The 26,591-nt window shown below is 40.8% G+C and overlaps 1 protein-coding gene across 1 annotated transcript in view; it reads left to right on the forward strand.

Moving 5' to 3' along the window:
• The window catches only part of LOC138436406 (uncharacterized), a 32,115-nt gene extending 14,386 nt beyond the window's left edge, over window positions 1-17,729 (forward strand). Inside the window, exons 2-5 of the mRNA XM_069581993.1 lie at window positions 8,273-8,474; window positions 13,876-14,655; window positions 16,756-16,805; window positions 17,471-17,729. Of these exons, the coding sequence (XP_069438094.1) occupies window positions 8,273-8,474; window positions 13,876-14,655; window positions 16,756-16,805; window positions 17,471-17,482 (1,044 nt within the window). The 3' untranslated portion in view covers window positions 17,483-17,729. The remainder of the gene's footprint in view (window positions 1-8,272; window positions 8,475-13,875; window positions 14,656-16,755; window positions 16,806-17,470) is intronic.
• The last annotated feature ends 8,862 nt before the right edge of the window (window positions 17,730-26,591 follow it).

Raw genomic sequence — 26,591 nt, forward strand, 5'->3', positions numbered from 1 at the left:
GAATATCTCATAAAGTGAATGGGACTATAATCCTCCATGAGTACTGAGCAGTAAGAAAAATGCATTTTTTTTTTTTTAAAGAACTAGAAGAAACTGTTAATCATGGTTTCAGGGTTAGGAAGCAGGGGTATTTTCCATTTCAATTTTATACTTTTAAGCCTTGTTTGAAATTTTTATCAGGTAATATATTCATTTGATTTGAATAAAATAAATATGTTTTTTCTACAGTTTTATTGAGATGTAATTGATATATAGCACTGTATAAGTTTAAGGTGTACAGCACAATGATTTGACTTAACATGCATTATGAAATGATTACCGCAGTAAGTTCAGTGAACATCCATCATCTTATATAAAATCTTATAATGAAATATGGGCTCTTGCATTCTTTATCGATCCTTTAAGCTCTATTCAACTTTACCTAAATGAGTTTTGTGGTGGTTAAGAGGAGGCTCATTTGTAAGGAAAATAATGGTGAATAAAATTCCATGGTGAATTTGTATTACATCTCTTGGAGAGGTCAGCAAAACACACTTAAACCTTTTCTTTCTTTTTCCTTATGTAACTTGAAATGTGATAGGGGAAACTGAAGTTCTTTCATTTACCTTGTCCAACCTCTCACAGGACTGATGTTGAAACTGAAACTCCAATACTTTGGCCACCTGATGCAAAGAACTGACTCATTTGAAAAGACCCTGATGCTGGGAAAGACTGAAGGTGGGAGGAGAAGGGGATGAGAGAAGATGAGATGGTTGGATGGCATCACCAACTCAATGGACATGAGTTTGAGAAAACTTTCAGTATCCTATCATTTTGCCTTTTCATACTGTTCATGGGGCTCTCAAGGCAAGAATACTGAAGTGGTTTGCCATTCCCTTCTCCAGTGGACCACATTCTGTCAGACCTCTTCACCATGACCAGTCCGTCTTGGGTGGCCCCACACGGCATGGCTTAGTTCCATTGAGTTGGACAAGGCTGTGGTCCATGTGATCAGATTGGCTAGTTTTCTGTGTAATGTCTTTGGTATCTGTGTATTTCCTTTCATGCCTAGTGCCACCACACTGCTTAACCCACAGAAGTTCTTGTTTGTGCTGCTGCATCATAGCTGACCTGTTTTCTCTCTGTGCAGGTTTGGTTAGCCTGTCTAAAGCATGGAGTCCTTAAGGACTCCATTCTGCTGGCAGAATAATGACTCAACCCATTTCTTGATCTGGTCCCAAATGCTATTTCAGACTTTTTTTTTTTTAATAACCTTCTCTCCTTCTACCCTCTTTCCCCTCATGCTCACACTCTGTTCTCCAGTCAGGGACTCCTTTTGAATGAGAATAGCCACTCTTGCACTTTTAATTCATTCTTCAAGGCCCATTTCAAGTCATAATAATGATAGCTGCCAACCATTGATCATTTACTATACAGTAATTACATTTAATCCATGGAATAAATGGATTAAATTACATTTAACATTCACAATGACCCTGTGAAATGATTACTATTGTCCCCTGCATTTTGAAGGTTCAAGTAACTTGCACAAGACTGAGTTCTCACAAAGACCTGGATTCACAGTCCAGAACTCAAGTTTCTGGCTACTATTTTGTTGCTTGAATAATGATGCCTTCTCACCTATCCCATGTTATAGTTCAATACAGATAACTAATAATTTATTTGGCAATCATTATGTGACTATCATAGACTCTGTAGCAGTGGGCAATGCAAAGTTGATGAAGACAGCACCCCCTTTCAGTGGTTTAGAATCTAGCAATTAGTATATATTTCCTCTATGTTCCCAAATTGATTATCGTTCTCAGGACATGACACTTTGAACATTACTATTCATGCACTTTTTTGTCTTTTCCATTACAACATTACTTCTTTTGCCTAGAGTCCCTTCTGTTTACCTTCTTTCTTTCTATTAGCCCAGAAATATCTTAAATTCAAGTGGGACTTCCCTGGTGGTCCAGTGGTTAAGAATCCACCTGCCAATGAAAGGATATAGGTTTGATCCCTCATCTGGGAAGATACCACATGCCATGGAGAAACCAGGCCCATGTGCCACAATTCCTGAGCCTGTGTGCCTTTGAGCTCCACAACAAGAGAGGCCACCACAGTGAGAAACCCGTGTAGCGCAAGTACAGAGTGGCACCTGTTCACATCTGCAATTAGAGAAAGGTCACAGGCAGCAATGGAGACCCAGACTCAGGACAGCAAAAAAAAAAAAAAAAAAAAAAAAATATATATATATATATATATATATATATACACACACACATATATATGTACATAATAAATGAATGAAAACTCAAGTGAATCTTAACTCTTTAACTTGTTCCACCTTCCCCATGGAAATTTTCAGGATGATGCTCCTTTGTATTTCCACCTTAAAACAATATTATCAACTCTTTGGAGACCTGAGCCTTTTTTTTTTTTTAGCACCTAATAATAGCTAATTTTTAGCGCCTAATAATAGTGCATTTTCATTATGGTTTTCCTTATTCTAGGCATTTTACATGAACACATTAATTGAACCCTTACGGCAACCCAATAAAGTAAAACTATTTTTATCTTCATCATATAAAGAAAAAACTGCACTCCTATGAGTTAAGTAAATTGTCCGTGGTTGCTTAATTATTACTGGCAGAGCCAGGATACACTGGATAGAGTCCAGGCTGCTGGACGCCAGAGTCTGTGGTTTTGACCTTTTGTCTAGTGCCTGTTCTGCTTTAGTCATGGTATTTCAGGGACTCTCTAAATTTTTTTTAAGTAAATAACTTTTTTTTTTTTTGTATCTCTAGCGCTGGATTAGGAGTCTCAGTATCTCGTTATAAACTACCTTTGTAATGTAAATATAAAAATAAATTTACTCCATGGTTATAATCTCTGAGAAACAATTGATTTTGAGGTTTCTTTTGAATTGTTCAAGATACTTAGTGTAATTGCTAGGTCACTGATCATATGCTGGAAAAATGCTTGACTGGCCCTAAAAAGACTAGGCTAACCTTTATCGGTATATAATCTGTGAGGTCAGGTAGTTATTCTGGGTACCTAGATCCTCAAGGGAAAAACTTGTCTTGCTCTCTGGAAATTGCCCTTAAGGGGAGAATGACTGTTGGAGTTTGGAATGGAGAAAGAAAGGAGCACTTTGCCCTGGGCCAAACTGCTGGCTCCACAGCTCCTAGGTGCTTCAGGGCTTCTATCTGTCGAGGGTGAGATGGCGCTAGTGGAGGGCGTGGCAACCCGCTCTTCCCTGGAGAATCCCACCGACAGAGGAGCCTGACGGGCTGTAGTCTATAGGGTCGCACAGAGTCAGACATGCCTGAAACAACTTAGAAGCACGCACGGATAGAGACATGTCTGAAGGATGTCGATTCTCAGCTCAGCCCACTTGCCAGAAACTGATATCATTCGTGAGAAAGTAGATGCAAAAGCATTTCTTTTGTGCTTTCAGGAAACTTTCCACGCTTCCTGCCAGGCTTACATTTTAGCATTTAATTTGGCATTTAATGTGCAAATTTTCTAGAAAGAAGGATAGTGAAAGTTTTTTCTTCTCTTTAATTAAATCAAATTTGTGCTAACTTGTTTCAATTATAGTGTTTCCTTTTCAGAAGACCACAGATTAATGCAACCAGAGACTAAAGACCAAGAGTCATCTACCATTAAATTGTTAATAAATATTTTTATCACCTCTGATGTGCCAGACACTTTATTAGGTTTTGGAGAAATTTGAGGGAATAAGATAGTAGGAAACTTCCATTATATTTTAGGATGGTGAAGAAATTTGAAAGTAAAATGATAGCCATTTTTGATATCTGAAGAGAGGGAAAAAAGGACCTAATTATATATATGCACCTCAAGAATAAAACTGGGGCAAATAGGTTGAAATTATAAGAAGACACATTTTTCCCACTGCAAGGAATAATTGTCCAAAGACGAACTATTCTCAGTGCAGTGAGTTCTCCATTACTAGGGATGTTAAAGAAAAAGTTATTCTTTTAAAAAATGAATTGACTATTTGATTGAGCTGGGTACAGTTTAATATACCTTCAAGCTTTGAGATGATATGATTCTATAACAGTTGATAGCAATGTAAAAAGTTAAGAAAGCCAAGTTATTTTAATACTATAAAACAGACCTACAATGCCATATCAATAAAAAGACCCTATAATTGTAACCTGACAATGTTAGTATATCTCACCTTAGCAGAGATGTCTCTGGGACCCACTGTGTTAATGACCTAACTATATTCAAGTGACGAGAAAGAATAAAACATTTTCATGAAAGGAGACCAACTTGCTCCCATATTTCAATACAATGGTCACCTGGAAGCTGTACTTGCACTAACTGCGGTGGAAACTGAGGCACATAAAAATTGTACCATGATCTTTGGAAAAAGAAGAAAGGAAAGTGAAGTCGTTGAGTTGGGCTGTAGCCTACTAGGCTCTTCCGTCCATGAGATTTTGGAGGCAAGAATACTGGAGTGGGTTGCCGTTTTCTTCTCCAGGAGATCTTCCCAACCCAGAGATTGAACCTGGGTCTCCAGCATTGCAGGCAGATGCTTTACCATCTGAGCTTTGGAAGAACATCTAAAGCAGTATCTGTATTTTTTGGTAGTCAAGTTTTGAAAAAAGCTTCTAGAGGAAGCTTCTAGAAGAAGTTGGTCATTTCTGATGACTCTGGTCTAAGTCCTGCGCTCCTTAATGAGACCAGAGATTCTACTTTGCACATTTGGAAGCTGATGCTTCCACTTTTCCGGGGTAGGAAACACTCTCACATTGTGCTGACCCAGATGAAATCCTCCCGTTTCCACCAGCCGGTGACTTGCTGTATGATTGTCCGATTTGAGTCTATTGTTTTCTAGTGTCATTAGCCTGCAAGTTTTTCATGAGCTTCTTGCTTCTTAGGCTCCTGACTATTGGGTTTGGTTACACTTCATAGTACAGGCCTTGCCAAGGAAATGTAGTTTCCAGAAAAGCAGAATGTGTTGTTTTCCTTCTGCCTTGAAGGTAAAGCCTGTGCAGTACCACATTTCCCAGGACAAAACTTCCATTGAGCCCAGCCAGACAATCGGGCTGGGGCACAAATGGAAGAGCTGGTTGAGAGCAGAGGCCCCAGTATCAGGCTGCCCAAAGGTTTGCTTTCTGATTGATTTTATAACATTTACTTTCAAATGTTCCTTAACCTCTCTGTGCCATGGTTTCTTCATCTGGAAAAGGAGAATAATAAGATTACCTTAGGTTTGGCATTAGGATAAAGAAACATATGCCTTTTAAGTAAAGAAAATGATTGAAAGATCTCACAGGATTTGACCCTGTGACTGGAATTGTGCAGACCTCCTCTCCAGGTAACAGTCCTGACTTCAGTGGGTGGAGGCCAACTTAGGTGAGCCTGCCACACAAACTTCTGTTTTCTCAGCCTGTTTGGTATCTAACAGGAGGGTTAGCAAATATGGCAAATAGATGGGGAAACAGTGGAAACAATGGCTGACTTTATTTTTTTGGGCTCCAAAATCACTGCAGACAGTGACTGCAGCCATGAAATTAAAAGACGCTTACTCCTTGGAAGGAAAGTTATGACCAACCTAGACAGCATATTAAAATGCCGAGACATTACTTTGCCAACAAAGGTCCTTAGTCAAGGCTATGGTTTTTCCAGTAGTTACGTATGGATGTGAGAGTTGGACTATGAAGAAAGCTGAGTGCTGAGAAATTGATGCTTTTGAACTGTGGTGTTGGATAAGACTCTTGACAGTCCCTTGGACTGCAGGGAGATCCAACCAGTCCATCCTGAAGGAAATCAGTCCTGAGTATTCATTGGAAGGACTGATGTTGAAGCTGAAACTCTAATACTTTGACCACCTGATGCGAAGAACTGACTCATTAGAAAAGACCCTGATGGTGGGAAAGATTGAAGGCAGGATAAGGGGACAACAGAGGATGAGATGGTTGGATGGCATCACTGACTCAATGGACATGAGTTTGAACAAATTCTGGGAATTGGTGATGGACAGGGAGGCCTGGTGCGCTGCAGTCCATGGGGTCGCAAAGAGTCAGACACGACCTAGCAACTGAATTGAGGAGGGTTCAGTGCTCAGCCAAGGATGCCTCCCAGCTTCATACTGCCCCCTAGAGGACTGGGATGGTCGTCAGCAGGAGCCAGTCCTCACAGCTAAGAGCTCCATGTTCAAGGAATGGAGGAAGGGCCTGAGTATCTTCAGGTGAAATCTGGAGTCATGTAGTCCCTCAGCCTCTAGGTTCCTCACCAGAAAAAAAAAATTAGAATAAGAGTGACTCTCGCACAGAATCATGGTGAATATCCAGTGAGACAGTGGCACATGTGAAATCTTACCATTTTAGGTATTTCTGTGATTATAACAGTTGCACTAGTTATCATTCTGATCACGGTTCTCTTGCAGGGATCTGCTGGAGTTAGAAGCCTGTTCGCACAGGGCTCTCAGTTCAGTTCAGTCGCTCAGTCTTGTCCAACTCTTTGCGACCCCATGAATCACAGCACTCCAGGCCTCCCTGTCCATCATCAACTCCCAGAGTTCACCCAAACTCATGTGCATCGAGTCGGTGATGCCATCCAGCCATCTAATTAATCCTCTGTTGTTCCCTTCTCCTCCTGCCCCCAATCCCTCCCAGCATCAGGGTCTTTTCCAGTGAATCAACTGTTCGCATGAGGTGGCCAAAGTATTGGAGTTTCGGCCTCAGCATCAGTCCTTCCAATGAACACCCAGGACTGAACTTCAGAATGGACTGGTTGGATCTCCTTGCAGTCCAAGGGACTCTCAAGAGTCTTCTCCAACACCACAGTTCAAAAGCATCAATTCTTCCGCACTCAGCTTTCTTCACAGTTCAACTCTCACATCCATATATGACCACTGGAAAAACCATAGCCTTGATGAGATGGACCTTTGTTGGCAAAGTAATATCTCTGCTTTTGAATATGCTATCTAGGTTGGTTATAGCTTTCCTTCCAAGGAGTATGTGTCTTTTAATTTCATGCCTGCAATCACCATCTGCAGTGATTTTGGAGCCCCCCAAAATAAAATCAGCCACTGTTTCCACTGTTTCCTCATCTATTTGCCATGAAGTGATGGGACCAGATGCCATGATCTTCCTTTTCTGAATGTTGAGCTTTAAACCAACTTTTTCACTCTCCTCTTTGCCTTTCATCAAGAGGCTTTTTTGTTCCTCTTCACTTTCTGCCATAAGGGTGGTATCATCTGTGTATCTGAGGTTATTGATATTTTTCCAAGCAATCTTGATTCCAGCTTGTGCTTCTTCCAGCCCAGTGTTTCTCATGATGTATTCTGCATATAAGTTAAATAGGCAGGGTGACAATATACAGCCTTGGTGTACTCCTTTTCCTATTTGGAACCAGTCTGTTGTTCCATGTCCAGTTCTGACTGTTGCTTCCTGACCTGCATACAAATTTCTCAAAAGGCAGGTCAGGTGGTCTGGTATTCCCATCTCTTTCTGAATTTTCCACAGTTTATTGTGATCCACACAGTCAAAGGCTTTGGCATAGTCAATAAAGCAGAAATAGTTGTTTTTCTGGAACTCTCTTGCTTTTTCCATGATCCAGCAGATGTTGGCAATTTCATCTCTGGTTCCTCTGCCTTTTCTAAAAGCAGCTTGAACATCTGGAAGTTCACTGTTCACTTATTGCTGAAGCCTGGCTTGGACAATTAGCACCAAAGTAGCCAGCAGGCTCTCACCACTGTTCTTAGTCTCATAGCCTGACAAATGGTGGCATTTCAGAGGCTCAGTAAAGCAGTATTAGGCTCCCAACTACAGCTTTCCCCTATGGCTCATCGTGTGAGGAATTTGCCTGCAATGCGGGAGACACAGGAGATGCGGGTTTGATCCCAGGGTGGGGAAGATCCCTTGGAGAAGGAAATGGCAACCCACTCCAGTTTTCTTGCCTGGAGAATCCTCATGGACAGAAGAGCCTGGCAGGTTACAGTCCATGGGGTCACAAAGAATCAGACATGACTGGGCACAAGGCACATGCTGAGGCATGCTATAGGATACACCTGCAGTCCTGGGTCAGGAGGGGATTGTCTGCCATCTGGTGGAAGAAGAAGCCCTGCCCCTGGTGATAAATGGGGCAAAGAACTCTAATGTCATCAACAAGGATCTCATTGATGATTTCCTCCAACCTCCTTGCTTCCTCCTTCTGCCCCTCACCCCTCCACTTACCTTTTCCCTCCTTTGCTCCAGGGCAATCTCATCCTTTGTGAGTGAAGTTTTTTTTTTTTTTCCCCTTCCCCCAGCCCCCTGGGAATGCTGACTTCAGAGATCTGGGCCAGAGGTTGTATAAATGCCCTGTGGAGTTGCAGTCGAGCACTCTTGGCCTCCCTACCTCTGCCAGCCTCCTGGGCTCTCTGCCCAGCACCACCAGCATCATGCTCCGGCAAGCCCTTCTCCTCTCCACCTGCTTCTCTCTGGTTATGACTTACCCTGCACTGCTTCAGGGTGAGTGGACATCAGGAGTCTTTTGGAGAAGAGGGCTAAAATCCATTCACTGTGTGTGTGAGTGTATTTGTGTGTGTATGTGTGAGACAGAGACAGAGGCCTTGTAAAGCGTGGTGGGGATGGCTGGCTGAGCTCTGATTCCTTGGGGAATTTGAGTGGCTTGGCTAAGATTAAGGCTGTGTTTTGAACCTGCCTTATATAGTCAGGCTACCTGACTATATGGAATTAGCGTTAGATGAAATTAGCATTGATGATAAGAGGGCTGTTGGGGTTTCCTTATGGTCCCCTTCACTATCAGGTGCTAAAAGAGGCTTTACTCTATTTGGGTCAGGTTAAAAAGTCCTTGGGTGTATTCTCACTTTACAGGAGAGTAAGATTCAAAGTGCTCTAGCCACTGGTTGGGACACATGCCGTGGGAATCAGTGGGTCTGGAGCAGAAATTTGTGCCGCTTGAGGGAGGAAAGAATCAGTGTCCCCAGAACCAGTAGTAGGCTGCTTTTCCCACAAGGCTCTTTCTCTTCTAGTCTTTCCTGTTGTTGCTGTTCAGTTGCTCAGTCATGTCCAATCTCTTTGCGACCCAATGGACTGCAGCACACCAGGCTCCCCTGGGTCCTTCACTATCTCTGGGAGTTCACTAAAATTCCTATCCATTGAGTTGGTGATGCTATTTAACCATCTCATCCTTTCTTGCCCCCTTCTCCTTTTGCCTTCAATCCTTCCCAGTATCAGGTCTTTTCCAGTGAGTCAGTTCTTTGTATCAGGTAGCCAAAGTATTTGGGCTTCAGCTTCAACATTAGTCCTTTCAATGAATATTCAGGGTTGATTTCCTTTAGGATTGACTGGTTTGATTTCCTTGCAGTACAAGGAGATTCTCAAGAATCTTCTCCAGCACCACAATTTGAAAGCATCAGTTCTTAGGTTCTCAGCCTTCTTTATGGTTCAACTCTCACATCTGTAATGACTACTGAAAAAACCATAGTCTTAACTGTATGGACTTTTGTTGGCAAAGTGATGTCTCTGTTTTTTAATACACTGTCTAGGTTTGTCATAGCTTTCCTTTCAAGGGGCAAGTGTCCTAATTTCATGGCTGCCATCATTGTCCACATTGATGTTGGAGCCCAAGAAAATAAAATCTGTCACTGTTTCCACCTATTCCCTTTCTATTTGCCATGAAGTGATGTGACCAGGTGCCATGATCTTAGTATTTGATAGTGAGTTTCAAGCCAGCATTTTCACTCTCCTCTTTCACTCTCATCAAGAGGCTCTTTAGTTTCTCTTCACTTTCTGCCATTACAGTGGTATCATCTGCATATCTGAAATTGTGGCTATGTCTCCTGACAATCTTGATTCCAGTTTGTGCTTCAGCCAGCTTGGCATTTCCCATGATGTACTCTGCATAGAAGTTAAATAAGCAGGGTGACAGTATACAGCCTTGACATATTCTTTTCTCAATTTTGAACCAAGTCCATTGTTCCATGTCTGGTTCTAACTATTGTTTCTTGATCCAAATACAGGCTTCTCAGGAGACAAGTAAGGTGGTCTGATAGTCCCATCTCTTTAAGAATTTCCCACAGTTTGTTGTGATCCGCACAATCAAAGGCTTTAGCATAGTCAGTGAAGCAGACATAGATTTTTTTCTGGAATTCCCTTGCTTTCTTCAAGATCCAGTGAGTGGTGGCAATTTGATCTCTTGTTCCTGACTTTTCTAAACCCAGATTTCCATCTGGAAATTTTTGATTCACATACTGCTAAAGCCTAGCTTGAGAATTTTGAGCATATTCTTGCTAGCATGTGAAATGAGTGCAATTGTACAATAGTTTGAACATTCTTTGGCATTGCCCTTCTTTGGAATTTGAATGAAAGCTGACCTTTTCCAGGCCTGTGGTCACTGCTGAGTTTTCCAAATTTGCTGGCATATTAAATGCAGTACTTTAACAGCATCATCTTTTAAGATTTGAAATAGCTCAACTGGAATTCCATTACCTCTACTACCTTTGTTTGTAGTAATGCTTCCTAAAGTCCACTTGACTTCACACTGTAGGATGTCCAGCTGTAGGTGAGTGACCACACCATCATGGTTATCTGGGTCATTAAGACTTATTTTGTACAGTTCTTCTGTGTTTTCTTGCCACTTCTTAATATTTTCTGCTTCTGTTAGGTCTGTACCATTTCTGTCCTTTATTGTGCCCATCCTGCATGAAATGTTCCAATTTTCTTGGAGACATCTCTAGTCTTTCCCATTCTATTGTTTTCCTCTATTTCCTTGCATTGTTCATTTAAGAAGGCTCTCTTATCTCACCTTACTATTCTCTGGAACTCTGCGTTTAGTTGGATATATCTTTCCCTTTGTCTCTTGCTTTTCATTTTACTTTCCCTCCCAACTATTTGTAAAGCCTCCTCAGACAACTACTATGCCTTCTTTCATTTCCTTTTCTTCAGGATGGTTTTGGTCACTGCTTCTTGTGCAGTGTTACAAACCTCTTTCCACAGTTCTTCAGATCTATCTGTCTATCAGATCTAGTCCCTTGAATCTATTCATCACTTCCACTATAATAATAAGGGATTTGATTTAGGTCATACCTGAATGACATGGGCTTCCCTTGAGGCTCAGCTGGTAAAGAATCTGCCTGTAATGCGGGAGATGTGGGTTTGATACGTGGGTTGGGAAGATACCCTGGAGAAGGGAAAGGCTACCCACTCCAGTATTCTGGTCTGGAGAATTCCATGGACTGTATAGTCCATGGGGTCACAAACAGTCAGACACTATTGAACAGCTTTCATTTTCACTGAATGGCATAATGGTTTTCCCTCCTTTCTTCAATTTAGGTCTGAATTTTGCAATAAGGAGCTCATGATCTGAGCCACAGTCAGCTCCAGGTCTTGTTTTTGCTGACTGTATAAAGGTTCTCCATCTTTGGCTGTAAAGAATATAATCAATTTGATTTCAGTATTGATTATCTGGTGATGCTCATGTACAGAGTCTTTTCTTGTGTTGTTGGAAGAGGGTGCTTGCTATAACTAGTGTGTTCTATTGAAAAACTCTGTTAGCCCTGGCCCTGTACTCCAAGGCCAAACTTCTCTGTTACTCCAGGTATCTCTCGTCTTCCTACTTTTGCATTCCAATCCCCCATGATGAAAAGGGTATCTGTTTTTTCTGGTGTTAGTTCTAGAAGGTCTTGTAGGTCTTCATAGAACTGGTCCACTTCATCTTCTTTGGTATTAGTAGTTGGGACATAGATTTGGATTACTGTGATGCTGAATGGTTTGCCTTGAAAAGGAACTGAGATCATTCTGTTGTTTTTGAGATTGCACCTATGTACTGCATTTTGGTCTCTTTTGTTGACTATCTGGGGCACTCCATTTCTTCCTGGACTCAATTTCTCAAGAGGTGAGTTCCCTTTTTTCATCATCCTCTTCACAATTTTTTGTCTGTAGATTTTTCTTTTTTGTGATGGCCTTTCTAACCAGTGTGAGGTGATACCTCATTAGAGATTTGATTTGCATTTCTCTAATAATGAGCAGTATTGAGCATTTTTTTATGTGTTTATTGGCCATCTGTATGTCTTCTTTAGGGAAATGTCTATTTAGGTCTTCTGGACATTTTTTGTTTAGGTTGTTTGTTTCTCTGATCTTGAACTACCTGGGCTGCTTGTATATTTTTGAGGTGAATCTTTGTCAGTCATTTTATTTGCAATTATTTTCTCCCATTGTGCAGGCTATCTTTTCCTTTTGCTTATACTTTCCTTTGCTGTGTAAAAGCTTTTAAATTTAAAAGAGCCATCTTGCACCATTGGTGGGAATGTAAATTGACACAGACACTATGGAGAACAGTATGGAGATTCCTTAAAAAAAAACCTAGGAACAAAACTACCATATGACCCAGCAATCCCACTACTGGGCATAAAACTTGAGAAAACCATAATTGAAAAAACACATGTCCCAGAATGACTGGGACATTATACTTATAATGACCCCAGTGTTCACCACAACACTATTAACGATAGCTTGGATATGAAAACAACCTAGATGTCCATCAACAGATGAATGAATAAAGAAGTTGTGGTCTATATATACAATGGAACATTACACAGCCATGAAAGGGAACACATTTGAGTCAGTTCCAGTAAGGTGGATGAACCTAGAGCCTGTTATACAGAATGAAGTAAGTCAGAAAGAGAAAAACAAATGATGCATATTAATGCATATATATGAAATCTAGAAAAATGATGCTGATGAACCTATCTGTAGGGCAGGAATAGAGATGCAGACATAGAGAACAGATTTGTGGACACAGTGAGGGAAGGAGAGGGTAGGATGAATTGCGAGAATAGCATTGAAACATATATATTACCATATGCAACATAGATAGCTAGTGGGAAATTGCTATATAACACAGGGAGCTCAATGTGGTGCTCTGTGACAACCTATAGGGATGAGATAGGATTGGAGGGGTGGTGGTGGGTGGGAAAGAGCTCCAAAAGGGAGGGGACATGTACACTTATGACAGATTCCTGTTGTTATATGGTAGAAGCCAAAACAACATTGTAAAGCAATTATCCTTCAATTAAAATTAATTTTTTAAAAACACAGAAAAGAGGAGGGGTGTTCATTCATTTTAATATAAGTGCTGATTTTCCCCTCTACTTTCTCCCAGTTCTTCTCCTGTAGCTCCCAATTTATCCACTGCTGGGTCTGGATTTTTTATTGCATATGAATGAATGATAAAGCAAATGACTAAATTAGAGCTCATGATTTTGGCCTCATTGGCAGACTGCCCACAACCTGCTGGACTAGGCAGCCATGAGGACTGCAGTCTTTTATTCCAGCCCAAGCAGGCCCAGGTTGTAAGTTCATCAGGTTATGATGCTTTTATGGTTCACAAGTTCCAGAATGACTGGATTATGCATTCTCTGGGGCAGACTGGAAAATGAAGTACTAAATATAGCCTGCTAAATGAAAATGGTAGGAGGCCCTATTTTAGAGTCAAATCCATCCTTGCTTTTGCATCTTGGAAATAGTTGTTGTCCTTGCTCCTTGCCTTCTCTGAGAATTTTGTTTTAGGAATTGAAAGACTTATGTAGGAGAGTTTTTGAAATTTTATTCCATTGCAGTCTGACTGATTAATATTTAGAGGCATAGTATAAAATGCTCCTTCCAAAACCAGCCCCTCAAAGAGGGAGGAGTAGTAGCCTATGAGCATATTCTTGGTAGTTAGTCTTCTGGACATTCCAGCACTTGGGAAAAGGGAAACTTGTGGGGAGACTAGTATGATTCAATATACCCTTTTCTGTTCTATGTTTTTCCTGGAAAAAGACCTAGCTATGAATGAAAGGGTGTGGAGATGGTGGAAATATTCTCACTAGAAAGTACTTGAGCTGTTTTTTCTTCTTATCTCCTCAAGAATTCATCGCTGACTTAGAGCCAGCCATTGACATAGAGTACACTGGCCTCGAGTCAGCCAGCAGCTTAGAGTTAAACACTGACCTGGAACTGACCACTGGCCTAGAGTCAACCACTGGCCCCACTTACCTGGAGTCAACCACTGTCCCCGCTGACCTGGAATCAACAACTGTCCTAAAGTCAACCACAGGCCTAGAGTCAACAACTGGCTTAGAGTCGACAACTGGCCTAGAGTCGACAGCTGGCCCCACTGACCTGGAGCTGACAGTTGGCCTAGAGTTAACCCCTGGCCCCACTGACTTGGAGTTAACCACTGGCCCAGAGTCAGCCACTGGCCACACTAACCTGGAGTCAATCACAGACCTTGAGTCAATCTCTGGCCTAGAGTTGACTATTGGCCTCACTGACCTGGAGTCAACCACTGGACTAGAGTCGAACATTAGCCCCACTGACCTGGAGTCAACCACTGGCCTAGAGTCAGCCACTGGCCTAGAGTTGACTGCTGGCCCCACTGACCTGGAGTCAATCACAGACCTAGAGTCAACCTCTGGCCTAGAGTTGACTGCTGGCCCCACTGACCTGGAGTCGACCACTGGCCTACAGTCAACCACTGGCCTACAGTCAACTATTAGCCCCACTGACCTGGAGTCGACCACTCACCTACAGTCAACCATTGGCTCAGAGTCAACCACTGGCCTATCAGAATTGACTACTCACCATGACTTCACTGAAGATGCAGAAACAACCACTGAAGTGTATTTGGAGAACACACAGACTTTTGGTAAGTGAGGGTTCTGGCACAGGAAGCCTGGGTGGAGATTGGTGGGCTCCCTCTTTTGTATTGTTGAGGGAAATCCTGCTTTTTTCCAGTGTACTTGATTCCCAGCATAAGCCTGTGACCACACCCATCCTCCATTCTGTTTTCCTAGAATTGCCTGCTAATGTGGAATTAAACACCCTCAGCTCTAAGGGAGAAGCCACTCAGGTCACAAGTGAGGATTCCTGTCTTCAAAAATGTAGAAATGTCTCCCTGCTCTCCCTTTCCTTGTTCATAGCTCTTTGCAAAGGAATGTGCTATCGTGATTTATACATTTGGGGGTATTTTTGAGGCTTTGTTCTCTGAGGTAGAGTAAATTTTGTCAAAAATTCACTGAAACTTGAGGAAAACTGATGTATTTCACAGAATGCCAGGAATTGAAACCAGTTGAATATCAATCTAGCTCCAGCTGTAAGTTCTGTCCTGATCTGAACTCTGGGACCCACTTTCTGGGATTCGCTAGAAAGGACAAGCTACTTCATGTCTCTGTAGGGTCAATGGAAGTGGTGTCAGTAAAGGGGTTAACAATTTCCTTTTCCTTTCCAATTGATTACAATTCATTTCAAACAGAATTTTGAAGGAAATATTATACTAAATGTAAATATTATTTGACTATAGACTGAACAGAAGCTTTTTGATTTAAAAGCTTTAGGAATTAAGCAGTGTTCCTACCTCTGTCCATCCCTCTCCTAAGCTGCCATTATTTTTCAATTTTCTGCCTGCCAATGAGTCAGGAGGTCATAAGATTTCAATGCTTTCTACCCCTACAAACAAACCCCAATAGTCTGAGGGAATGCCTGCAATTTTTGCTAAGAAAGACCCTTGGTTCTTACTTGCAAATGCAAATTTCTAAACAGTCTGATTCTTATGTCTTAAATAATAGCCAATATCTATTGAGATCTACTGTATTGCAGCACAGCTCTAAGCATACGGGGGGTACTTTAGATATTAGTTGAAGGAATCTAGAAATTGTATTGAAGGAGGCCAGAGGGCCAATTAAAAAAGATTGGTTTTCTGGCTTTAAATTCTTCCTCTTCCACTAATTATCTTCCTTGTAGAGTATACCTCATTTGCAAAATGGAGCTCCACCTGAGTACTATGCTCTAACTACCCAGTCTGTGGTAATTGATTGAAAAGTTAATGTAAGTTAGTTCTTTGTCCCTCCTCCATCCCCACCACCACCTCCATCCCATGGGATATTAGGAAAACACTCGTGTTTGACTATAGGAGTATGAAGCAGTCTTATGGCCCAGATCCATTCGGTCATTTCTGCTAATGTATTGGACCCTGTAACTTGTTTATCTAGAGATCCTTTAAACTGTGCCAATTACCAATAAGCTTTGCGGTTTTGTTTTTCCTATAATACATTTATTTTTTTTAATAATTTCCCCCCAGTTTTATTGACATAATTGCCATAAAATATTTTATAAGTTTATGGTGTGTAACAATTATTTGATACATGTATATATTGAGAAGCTTTGGTTTTTAATAGGAAGAGTAAATCTATGGAGATTTTAACCTTTTAAATCAGGAAATTTACTCCTTTATTTCTAGAAGGTGTCACTGCTGGTTGGTTATTCTGAAGAGCCTTTGACAGAAGCATGAGGCAAGTTCAAAGACCTCTCTTTTTTGCTCTTCTTGGCCTTTGAGGGATTTTTTTCTTGGGAGGCACTCCAGGACAGACTCAAGAAGTGGGCCTGGGCTAGGTACTCTTACCATGTCTATACCCTTCTCAGCCAGGCACCATGTTCACTAGCTGAATCCACTTTTGGGGGAGAAGAGAGAGTATGTTTCTTCACATGAAGGTATGACCAGTCATGTGCAACTCTCAGGGACTTCTAAGTGTCAGTGGAGACCAGCCCTTTAACCAAATCTTTCTTGTGAAGTGCTGTTGTGCTTCATTTCCACTGGTAGGACTTCAGGCATGGCAGAGTGACTCGGCAGTTAAGAGGAGGGAGGTTTTGCTGCCATTCCTAGGAGGCTACTTGAGGCTGTGAGATGAATGACAATTACACTCTGAATGATATTTACTGAAAGTGAATAAAAGCCATTTCTTCATTACAGATGACCCAGTATCTCCACAGGAAAGAACAAGTCCAATGCAGTTTTTTTTGGTAAGTTTCTTCTCTCTTGTCTCCGATACCTTATTAGGAATTTCATACCATTTTCAATGCTGGTATTAATCCACTTGGAAAGGATTCCAATTTAAAACTTTCAAGATGCTAAGATCAGCTATAATTTTAATATGGAGATGAAAGTCAGCTTCTTTCCTCTCTGAGGTTTACCTTCCAAGTCTAACTGTCTGGATTTTCAATCATCGAATAGGCATAGGATAAACAAGTTCTCTCCTCTGAGTTTTCCAAGATTTCCTGTCTCTCTAATATGAGGATTCTAGTCCAGTCCCTGGAATGTTTTTAAGGGACAGCCTGAGGAAAAGGCATCAGATTTTCTGATTTATAAATATATATAATTCAATTAAAAGTCATACAACCCAGAAGCTCTCAATTAAGAGGTCCCCGTTTTAATACTCTGCCTCACTTCTGGCTTTTTGGGAAATTTCTAAAGTGATTTCTTCATGTAGTAAAATGTAAACCTGGACGGTGTGCACGTATATTGCTTAAGGCTTAGAGAAGAGGAGGGAGAATAAGGAATTTATACCTTTAAGAAATTAAGTCACATGCCCATGGTCACAGTGGGAAATTGGAAAGATGAGCCTGATCTTTTGAACACTAGGTTCTTGTCTCTTGGGAACTCATGTTTTTTTTTTTTTGTTTTTCAGTTTAGAAAATGAAGCAGATTCTCATACCTGTGACTGTTGCTCTATTAACCACAATTTTCCAAGAAGGTTGTGAGCCTTTGAACAAGACTTCCATTCCATCATTGGAGCTTGGATCATTCTAAAAGACTAGTGAGACACGGAATATACCCACTTGAGGATAAACAGAGTGGCAGAGATTGACAATACACAAACAGAAGAAAGGCATCTCTCAAACATGTCACATTTAAAACAGGCTCAATAAATATTTATCTGCACTGACTGAATTTTGAGGAAGGAGGTTATTTCACAAGGCAACATACTGCTTAGTTGCCTTGTTTTAATGCCAGTAACCATTTTATTCCTCTCTGATACATACTTTATGTTGTTTAGTTGCTGAGTCCTGTCCAACTCTTTGCAACCCCATGGACTGCAGCATGTCAGAATTTTCTGTCCTTCACTATCTCCCAGTTTGCTCAAACTCACGTCCATTGAGTTGATGATGTCATCCAACCATCTCATTCCCTGTTGTCCCCTTCTCTGCCTATCCTCAATCTTTCCCAGCATTAGAGTCTTTTCCAATGAGTCAGCTCTTCACAACAGGTGGCCAAAGTATTGGAGCTTCAACGTCAGCATCAGTCCTTCCAGTGAATATTCAGAGTTGATTTCCTTTAGGATTGACTGGTTTGATCTTTTTGCCATCCAAAGGACTCTGTAATCAGACACTAACTCTTTCCAGCCACAGCAAAGTATGAAATGAGCCTATGGAAAATATATTGGTGTTTCCATTCCTAGTATAACAAACTACCACAAACATAGTAGATTAAAATAATATATATAAACCTCTTATTTTATAGTTTTGTAGCTCACAATTCTGAAAGGTATCTCACTGAGTTTAAGACAATGTGTTGGCAGGGCTGAATTCCTTACTGGAGACTTATTGGAAGAATCAATTTCCTTTCCCACTTTCCATAGCCCTCTTATGTCTTTGAAGCCAGCAAAAGTTGACTGATTCTCACAATATATCACAGAGTCACCAACACCTACCATGCTGCCCCTTGCTTCCACATCTGAGCCCCCACCTTGATAATCTAGGAAAATCTCTATTTCAAGTTCAATTGATTAATGACCTTTATTCCTCCCTTTACTGTGTAATTTAACATATTCATTGGACAAGAATGACACAAAAGTTTGTAAAATGTTCCATAAAAAGTATTGTATAGAATTAAACTGTATGGTACAATGATTTGATATACCCATGCATAGTGAAAGGATTACCATAATGAAGTTGATTAACATATCTGTCACTGTTTTTTTTTTTTTTTAAGGATGAAAATTTCTAAGATGATAGTATATAACGAGAAAAGAATCTAAAACAAAACTAGAGGAATTCCATAATTTCATGGCTAAATGTAAACAGATGCATCTGCAAAGGACATGCAAGGCTTTAACTCCTAGACAGTGGGAATCAGGATTTTGTATTCATCATTACATCCTAAACTCCTAGTAGAATAGCTGGTGTATAGGAGGGACTCAAGAAATATTTGATAAATATTAAATAAATATTTGATAAATATTAAATAAATATTTGATAAATGAAAGAAATAAGAAGAGCAATCAGAGAGTTAGATATGAAACAGGTATATACAGCATCATGGAGCCAAAGGAAAGAGTGTTCAAATAAGACAAAATGTCCTATTGTTCCTGAGAAGCAAGTTAAGATAATGACTAAAAAATGTCCATTGACTTCAGCAACATGGAAGTCATTGGTTATCCTGGTGTGAGCTGTTTGAGTGGAAGGATGGGAACAGGAGCCTTGGTTTATAAACCTCTGTCAGGCAGCCTTTTGCTCTGCTTTCTTAGCCTGTTGGTCAACTGCTTTCCTAACATATAGCTGAGAGTGACTTATAGGTTAATAGTAAAACATTTTCTATCCTTTTTTCCTCAAAGTCTAAACAAAAACAACAGGTAAAGAAACAGAAATGCAATATCATCTTTGACAAAATATATAGTACAATTAAAAGCCATACTATATACAGACTTGGTAATATATACAGCCATAATATATACAGACTGTAATATATACAGCCATATATATATACACACAGATGGGAAACTGGCAGATTGGCTAGTGATATACCAGAAAGGAGAAAGGTAACACTCTATTAGCTGTGCACTTCTGAGGGTGGGGACAGTGGTACCAAATAGAAGTAAGCTGATGGTCTTACGGAACTCTGGTGAGATTAGATTAGAGGAGGAGTGATGATGATGGGGAGACACGTGGTAGGAAACAGGTTCATATCCTCTCTTATTGCAGTGGAGAGAGTAGATTTATTCTATAGGAAAACTGAATCAGAGAGGCACTAGTCTTGGGGACAACTGTTACATTAAAAGATATAAGTGAGATTCTATTAAACAAACTGGGCAGTCAATGAAAGCCTATAAAATAAATGGAGATGGGATGTCCCTGGTGGTCCAGTGGTTAAGACTTGACTTTCCAATGCACAGGGTATGGGTTTGATTCCTGGCTGGGGAGAAAAGATCACACATGTCCTCAGGGCCAAAAAGTCAAAACAGAAAACAGAAGCAATATTGTAACAAACTCCATAAAGACTTTAAAAATGGTCTACATTAAAAAATGGAGAAGGAAATGGAAACCCACTTCAGTATTCTTGCCTGGAGAACCCCATGGACAGAGAAGCCTGGTGGGCTACTGTTCATGGGATCACAAAGAGTCAGACATGGCTAAGTGACTAAGCATATTAAAAAACCCTTTACAAATAAATAAAAATTATAATAAATGGAGGATGTCCAACCTCTGGCCAGCTCCAAAGTGCCAGTATGAGGATTATGCTTCCTAAACAGGAGACGGAAGATTCTTCTGAAGATTCAGGGCTATCTGAGAGAGAGCACCTGGAAATAAGTCTCAACAAGCTATCATGCCATTCAATCATCCTACTGTGAGGCACAAGATTCTACAAAAATTCTTTTCATGCGTACAGAGTTTTCTGATCTTCTTAGTGTCTAACTCTGACATGTGAACAGAAAACAATCATCAGACATTTGAGGAATATCTCTATCAAATAAAGCTCAAGTAAAGAAAGAGTAAAAGAGTTCAGAGGACACAGACAATATGAGGGGTAGAAGAAACCTTTAAGAAACTGCAATTAGGAGGCGGTCCTAAAACGGCAGAGGAATAGGGCGGGGGACCACTTTCTCCCCCACAAATTCATCAAAAAGATGTTATGGGGAGGGAGGTGGGAGGGGGGTTCATGTTTGGGAATGCATGTAAGAATTAAAGATTTTAAAATTTAAAAAATAAAAAACTAAAATTAAAAAAAAAAAAGAACATTTGAACGCTGAGTAAATTCCACAAAACAACTTCCAAATGCTGTCAGAGGACATCAGGCACCCAGAAAAGCAGCCCATTGTCTTTGAAAGGAGGTAGGAAAAAATATAAAAGACAAAAAGAGAGACAAAAGAGATAGGGACAGAGCTCTGTCCTGGGAAGGGAGTCTTAAAAGAGAGAGGTTTCCAAACACCAGGAAACACTCTCACTGCTGAGTCTGTGGTGAGCCTTAGAACCACAGAGGGCACATAACCAGGAGGAAAAATAAATAAATAATTAAAACCCACAGATTACGTGCCCAACGGTAACTCCCCCAGCGAAGAAGCAGCGCAGATGCCTGCATCCGCCACTAGCAAGCAGGGGCTGGGCAGGAAGGCGTGGGTTGCATTGCTTAGAGTAAGGACCTGGCCCCAAGAGCAATCTGAGAGAAATAAGTTTGCTTGGGATAGCAAACCAGACTCTGGGATAACTACCAAACGAAAAGCCCTAACCAAAGACACCACCAGGCCCACTCACAGAACAAAGGACTGACCAGAGTTAGTCGGCTGCAGACTGCCCATCCCCCTCCGGTGACAGGCAGGCAAGGGCAGCCAGAGCCGGAAGGGGACAGTCGCAGCCCTAGAGAGGCATCGTCTACTAAACTGCAAGCAGGCTTCTTTGCTAACCAAGACTTCTTGGGATTCTGGATGGTCAACATCCGCCTGGGAAGGTGTGCTGGTTGTACACCCAGAAAACCAAGCAGAGACAGGGGAGGCGAAAAGTCATAACAACTGCGCTCGCCAAACACCTGGTCACCTGAGCTGCTCGGATCTGGGAAGGGCACAAAACTCAGGCCCAACTGAGTCTGTGCCTCTGAGGACTACCTGAGTGCCTGAACCTGAGCGGCTTAGACCTGGGAAGTGCATACAACCCAGGGCCCGCCTCAGATAGTTTCTGGCAGAGCAACCTAGAGCCTAAGCAGTGCAGACAGAGAAAGCACACGCGCCATGAGCAGGGGCAGACCCAGTGTGGCCGAGACACTGCATGCACACGCCAGTGTCATTTGTTTGCAGAGTCCCTCCCTCCCCACAGCACGACTGAACAAGTGAGCCTAAAAATGTGTCCATCACTGCCCCCTTGTGCGAGGGTGGAAATTAGACACTGAATAGACCAGCAAACAAAAGAAGCTAAAACAGAGGGACCCTCTTCGGAAGTGACAGGCACAATAGATTAAAACCCTGTAGATAGTACCAACTACATAGGAAGGGGCCTATAGATCTTGAGAAATATAAGCCAGATCAAGGAACTATCTGAAAATGAACTGACCCCACACTGCCCACAACAACACCAGAGAAAACGTTTTAACTATTTTTACTATCCTTTAATTTTTTAATTTTTAAGTCCTCTATTACTCCTTTAATTTTCATTTTTATAACCTATTACTTTTTTTTAAAAGAGACCCTATTTTTAAAAGCAAACTTCATATACATATATATATTTTATAATTTTTGTGAAATTTTTTCCCCTCTTTTTCTTTAATATTGTATTTTTGAAAATCCAACCTCTACTCTAGATTTGTAATCTTTGCTTTTTGGTATTTGTTATAAATTTTGTACCTTTAAGAACCCAATCTTCAGTACTCATTTTTACTTTGGAGTGAGATTACTGGTTTGACTGCTCTCTCCCCCTTTAGACTCTCCTTTTTCTCCACCAGGTCGCCTCTGTCTCCTCCCTACCCCATCTCTTCTCTACCCAACTCTGTGAATCTCTTTGTGTGTTTTGGACTGTGGAGAACACTTAGGGAACTGATAACTGGCTGGATCTCTCTCCTTTTGATTCCCCCTGGCCACCTCTGTCTCCTTCCTCCCTCTTCTCTTCTCTGTATAACTCTGTTGAACATCTCTGAGTGGTCCAGACTGTGGAGAGCACATAAGGAAGTGATTACTGCCTAGCTTGCTCTCTCCTCTTTTGATTCCACCTCATCTCATCCTGGTCACCTCTACCGCCCTCCTTCCTCTTCTCTTCTCTATGTAACTCTGTGAACCTCTCTGGGTGTACCTCAGTGTGGAGAAACTTTTCATCTTTAACCTAGATGTTTTATGAATGGTGCTGTATAGGTGGAGAAGTTTTGCTGCTGCTAAGTCACTTCAGTCATGTCCGACTCTGTGCGACCCCATAGATGGCAGCCCACCAGGCTCCCCCATCCTTGGGAATCTCAAGGAAAGAACACTGGAGTGGGTTGCCATTTCCTTCTCCAATGCATGAGAGTGAAAAGTGAAAGTGAAGTTGCTCAGTCGTGTCTGACTCTTAGCGACCCCATGGACTGTAGCCCACCAGGCTCCTCCATCCATGGGATTTTCCAGGCAAGAGTACTGGAGTAGGGTGCCATTGCCTTCTCCGGGAGAAGTCTGGAGGGTACTGTAAAAATAAGACTGAAAACCAGAAGAAGGAGGCTTAAGTCCAAATCCTGAGAACACCAGAGAACTCCTGACTCCAGGGAACATTAACTGACAGGAACTCATCAAATGCCTCCATACCTACAACTGAAACCGAGCACCACCCAAGAGCCAACAAGCTCCAGAGCAAGACATACCATGCAAATTCTCCAGCAACACAGGAACATAGCCCTGAGCTTCAATTTACAGGCTGCCCAAAGTCACTCCAAACCCATTGACATCTCATAACTCATTACTAGACACTTCATTGCACTCCAAAGAGAATAAGTCCAGCCCCACCCACCAGAACACTGACACAAGCTTCCCTAACCCGGAAACCTTGATAAGCCACCCATACAACCCCACCCACAGCGAGGAAACTCCACAACAAAGAGAACTCCACAAACTGCCAGAATACAGAAAGTCCACCCCAAACACAACAATCTAAACAAGATGAAGAGACAGAGAAATACCCAGCAGGTAAAGGAACAGGAGAAATGCCCACCAAACCAAACAAAAGAGGAAGAGATAGGGAATCTACCTGATAAACAATTCAAATAATGATAGTGAAAATGATCCAAAATCTTGAAAACAAAATGGAATCACACATAAATAGCCTGGAGACAAAGATTGAGAAGATGCAAGAAAGGTTTAACAAGGACCTAGAAGAAATAAAAAAGAGTCAATATATAATGAATAATGCAATAAATGAGATCAGAAACACTCTGGAGGGAACAAATAGTAGAATAATGGAGGCAGAAGGTAGGATTAGAGAGGTGGAAGATAGAATGATGGAAATAAATGAATCAGAGAAGAAAAAAGAAAAAAGAATTAAAAGAAATGAGGACAAACTCAGAGACCTCTGGGACAATGCTAATCGCCCCAACATTAGAATCATAGGAGTCTCAGAAGAGGAAGACAAAAAGAAAGACCATGAGAAAATCCTTGAGGAGATAATAGTTGAAAACTTCCCTAAAATGGGGCAGGAAATTATCACCCAAGCCTCAGAAACCCAGAGAGTCCCAAACAGGATAAGCCCAAGGTGAAACACCCCAAGACACATATTAATCAAATTAACAAAGATCAAACACAAAGAACAAATATTGAAAGCAGCAAGGGAAAAACAACAAATAACACACAAGGGGATTCCCATAAGGATAACAGCTGATCTTTCAATAGAAACTCTTCAGGCCAGGAGGGAATGGCAAGACGTACTTAAAGTGATGAAAGAAAATAACCTACAGCCCAGATTACTGTACCCAGCAAGGATCTCATTCAAATATGAAGGAGATATCAAAAGCTTTACAAACAAGCAAAAGCTGAAAGAATTCAGCACCACCAAACTAGCTCTCCAACAAATGCTAAAGGATCTTCTCTAGACAGAAAACACAAAAAAGGTGTATAAACTCAAACCCAAAACAACAAAGTCAATGGCAACGGGATCATACTTATCAATAATTACCTTAAACGTAAATGGGTTGAATGCCCCAACCAAAAGACAAGGACTGGCTGAATGGATACAAAATCAAGACCCGTATATATGTTGTCTACAACAGACTCACCTCAAAACAAGGGACACATACAGACTGAAAGTGAAGGGCTGGAAAAAGATATTCCACACAAATAGAGACCAAAAGAAAGCAGGAGTAGCAATACTCATATCAGATAAAATAGACTTTAAAACAAAGGCTGTGAAAAGAGACAAAGAAGGACACTACATAATGATCAAAGGATCCATTCAAGAAGAAGATATAACAATTATAAATATATATGCACCCAACATAGGAGCACTGCAATATGTAAGACAAATGCCAGCAAGGATGAAAGGACAAATTAACAATAACACAATAATAGTGGGAGACTTTAATACCCCACTCACACCTATGGATAGATCAACTAAACAGAAAATTAGCAAGGAAACACAAACTTTAAATGATACAATAGGCCAGTTAGACCTAATTGATATCTATAGGACATTTCACCCCAAAACAATGAATTTCACCTTTTTCCTAAGCACACACAGAATCTTCTTGAAGATAGATCACATCCTGGGCCATAAATCTAGCCTTGGAAAATTCAAAAAAAGTTGAAATCACTCCAAGCATCTTTTATGATCACAATGCAGTAAAATTAGATCTCAATTACAGGAAATAAACTATTAAAAATTTCAACATATGGAGGCTGAAAAACATGCTGCTGAATAACAAATCACAGAAGAAATCAAAAAAGAAATCAAAATATGCACAGAAACAAATGAAAATGTACACACAACAACCCAAAATCAGTTCAGTTCAGTTCAGTCACTCATTCATGTCCGACTCTGCGACCCCATGAATCGCAGCATGCCAGGCCTCCCTGTCCATCACCAACTCCCGGAGTTCACTCAGATTCAGGTCCATCTCATCCTCTGTCATCCCTTTCTCCTCCTACCCCCAATCCCTCCTAGCATCAGAGTCTTTTCCAATGAGTCAACTCTTCGCATGAGGTGACCAAAGTACTGGAGTTTCAGCTTCAGCATCATTCCTTCCAAAGAACATCCAGGACTATCTCCTTTAGAATCTCTATGGCAAAACCAACACAATATTGTAAAGTTGTTTTTTTTTTTAAAAAAAGAATCTCTAGTACGTATTTAACTGGAAGTTTGAAATTTTTGACCACATTCCTTCAATTTCCCCTCCCTCATCCTCCTATTCTTTAAAAAATCTAAGCATTTATGTTATCTACCTGTTTCATTTCTGAAGTTTGCCTTGTTTTCTGTTTTTTTCCCCCCCTTGATCAGAATTATAAGAAGTTTGCCTTGTTTATTGCTTTAGTCTAAGAACCAACAACTGAATCTGTTATTAATTATTTTTTCCCCTATTTTCTCATTCTAGACATTTTACTTGTGGAAAAATTTGGAAAAATGTGTAGACAAAGATTCATTAACTAGCATATTTCTTATCTGGAAGAAGTTTAAGAAGATCTGCATTTCAAATCTCATGAAGTTGATCATTAATTGTGTTTAGTATCTAACAGAATATCAGGTACTCACTTTGAAGAAAAACTGAAAAAGACTTTTACAAACAGACTAGAAACACAAAAATAGCTTATAAATAGGCATAGTGAAATGTTTTCCTTTCTTTTTAAAATTTGGAAGGCACATTGTCAGAAAACATGTAATTCAATCTTTTGACAAAGCATTCTGAACAATTTAATTTGGGGAACACTTAATTTCTTACAATTTCATGTGTACTGTTTCCCTATAGTAACTATTCAGTTCAGTTCAGTTGCTCAGTCATGTCTGACTCTTTGCGACCCCATGAATTGCAGCACGCCTCCCTGTCCATCACCAACTCCCGGAGTTCACTCAGACTCACGTCTATCGAGTTGGTGGTGCCATCCA

Source organism: Ovis canadensis, chromosome 3 (assembly GCF_042477335.2).
Source record: "Ovis canadensis isolate MfBH-ARS-UI-01 breed Bighorn chromosome 3, ARS-UI_OviCan_v2, whole genome shotgun sequence".
Lineage (NCBI taxonomy): Eukaryota > Metazoa > Chordata > Mammalia > Artiodactyla > Bovidae > Ovis > Ovis canadensis.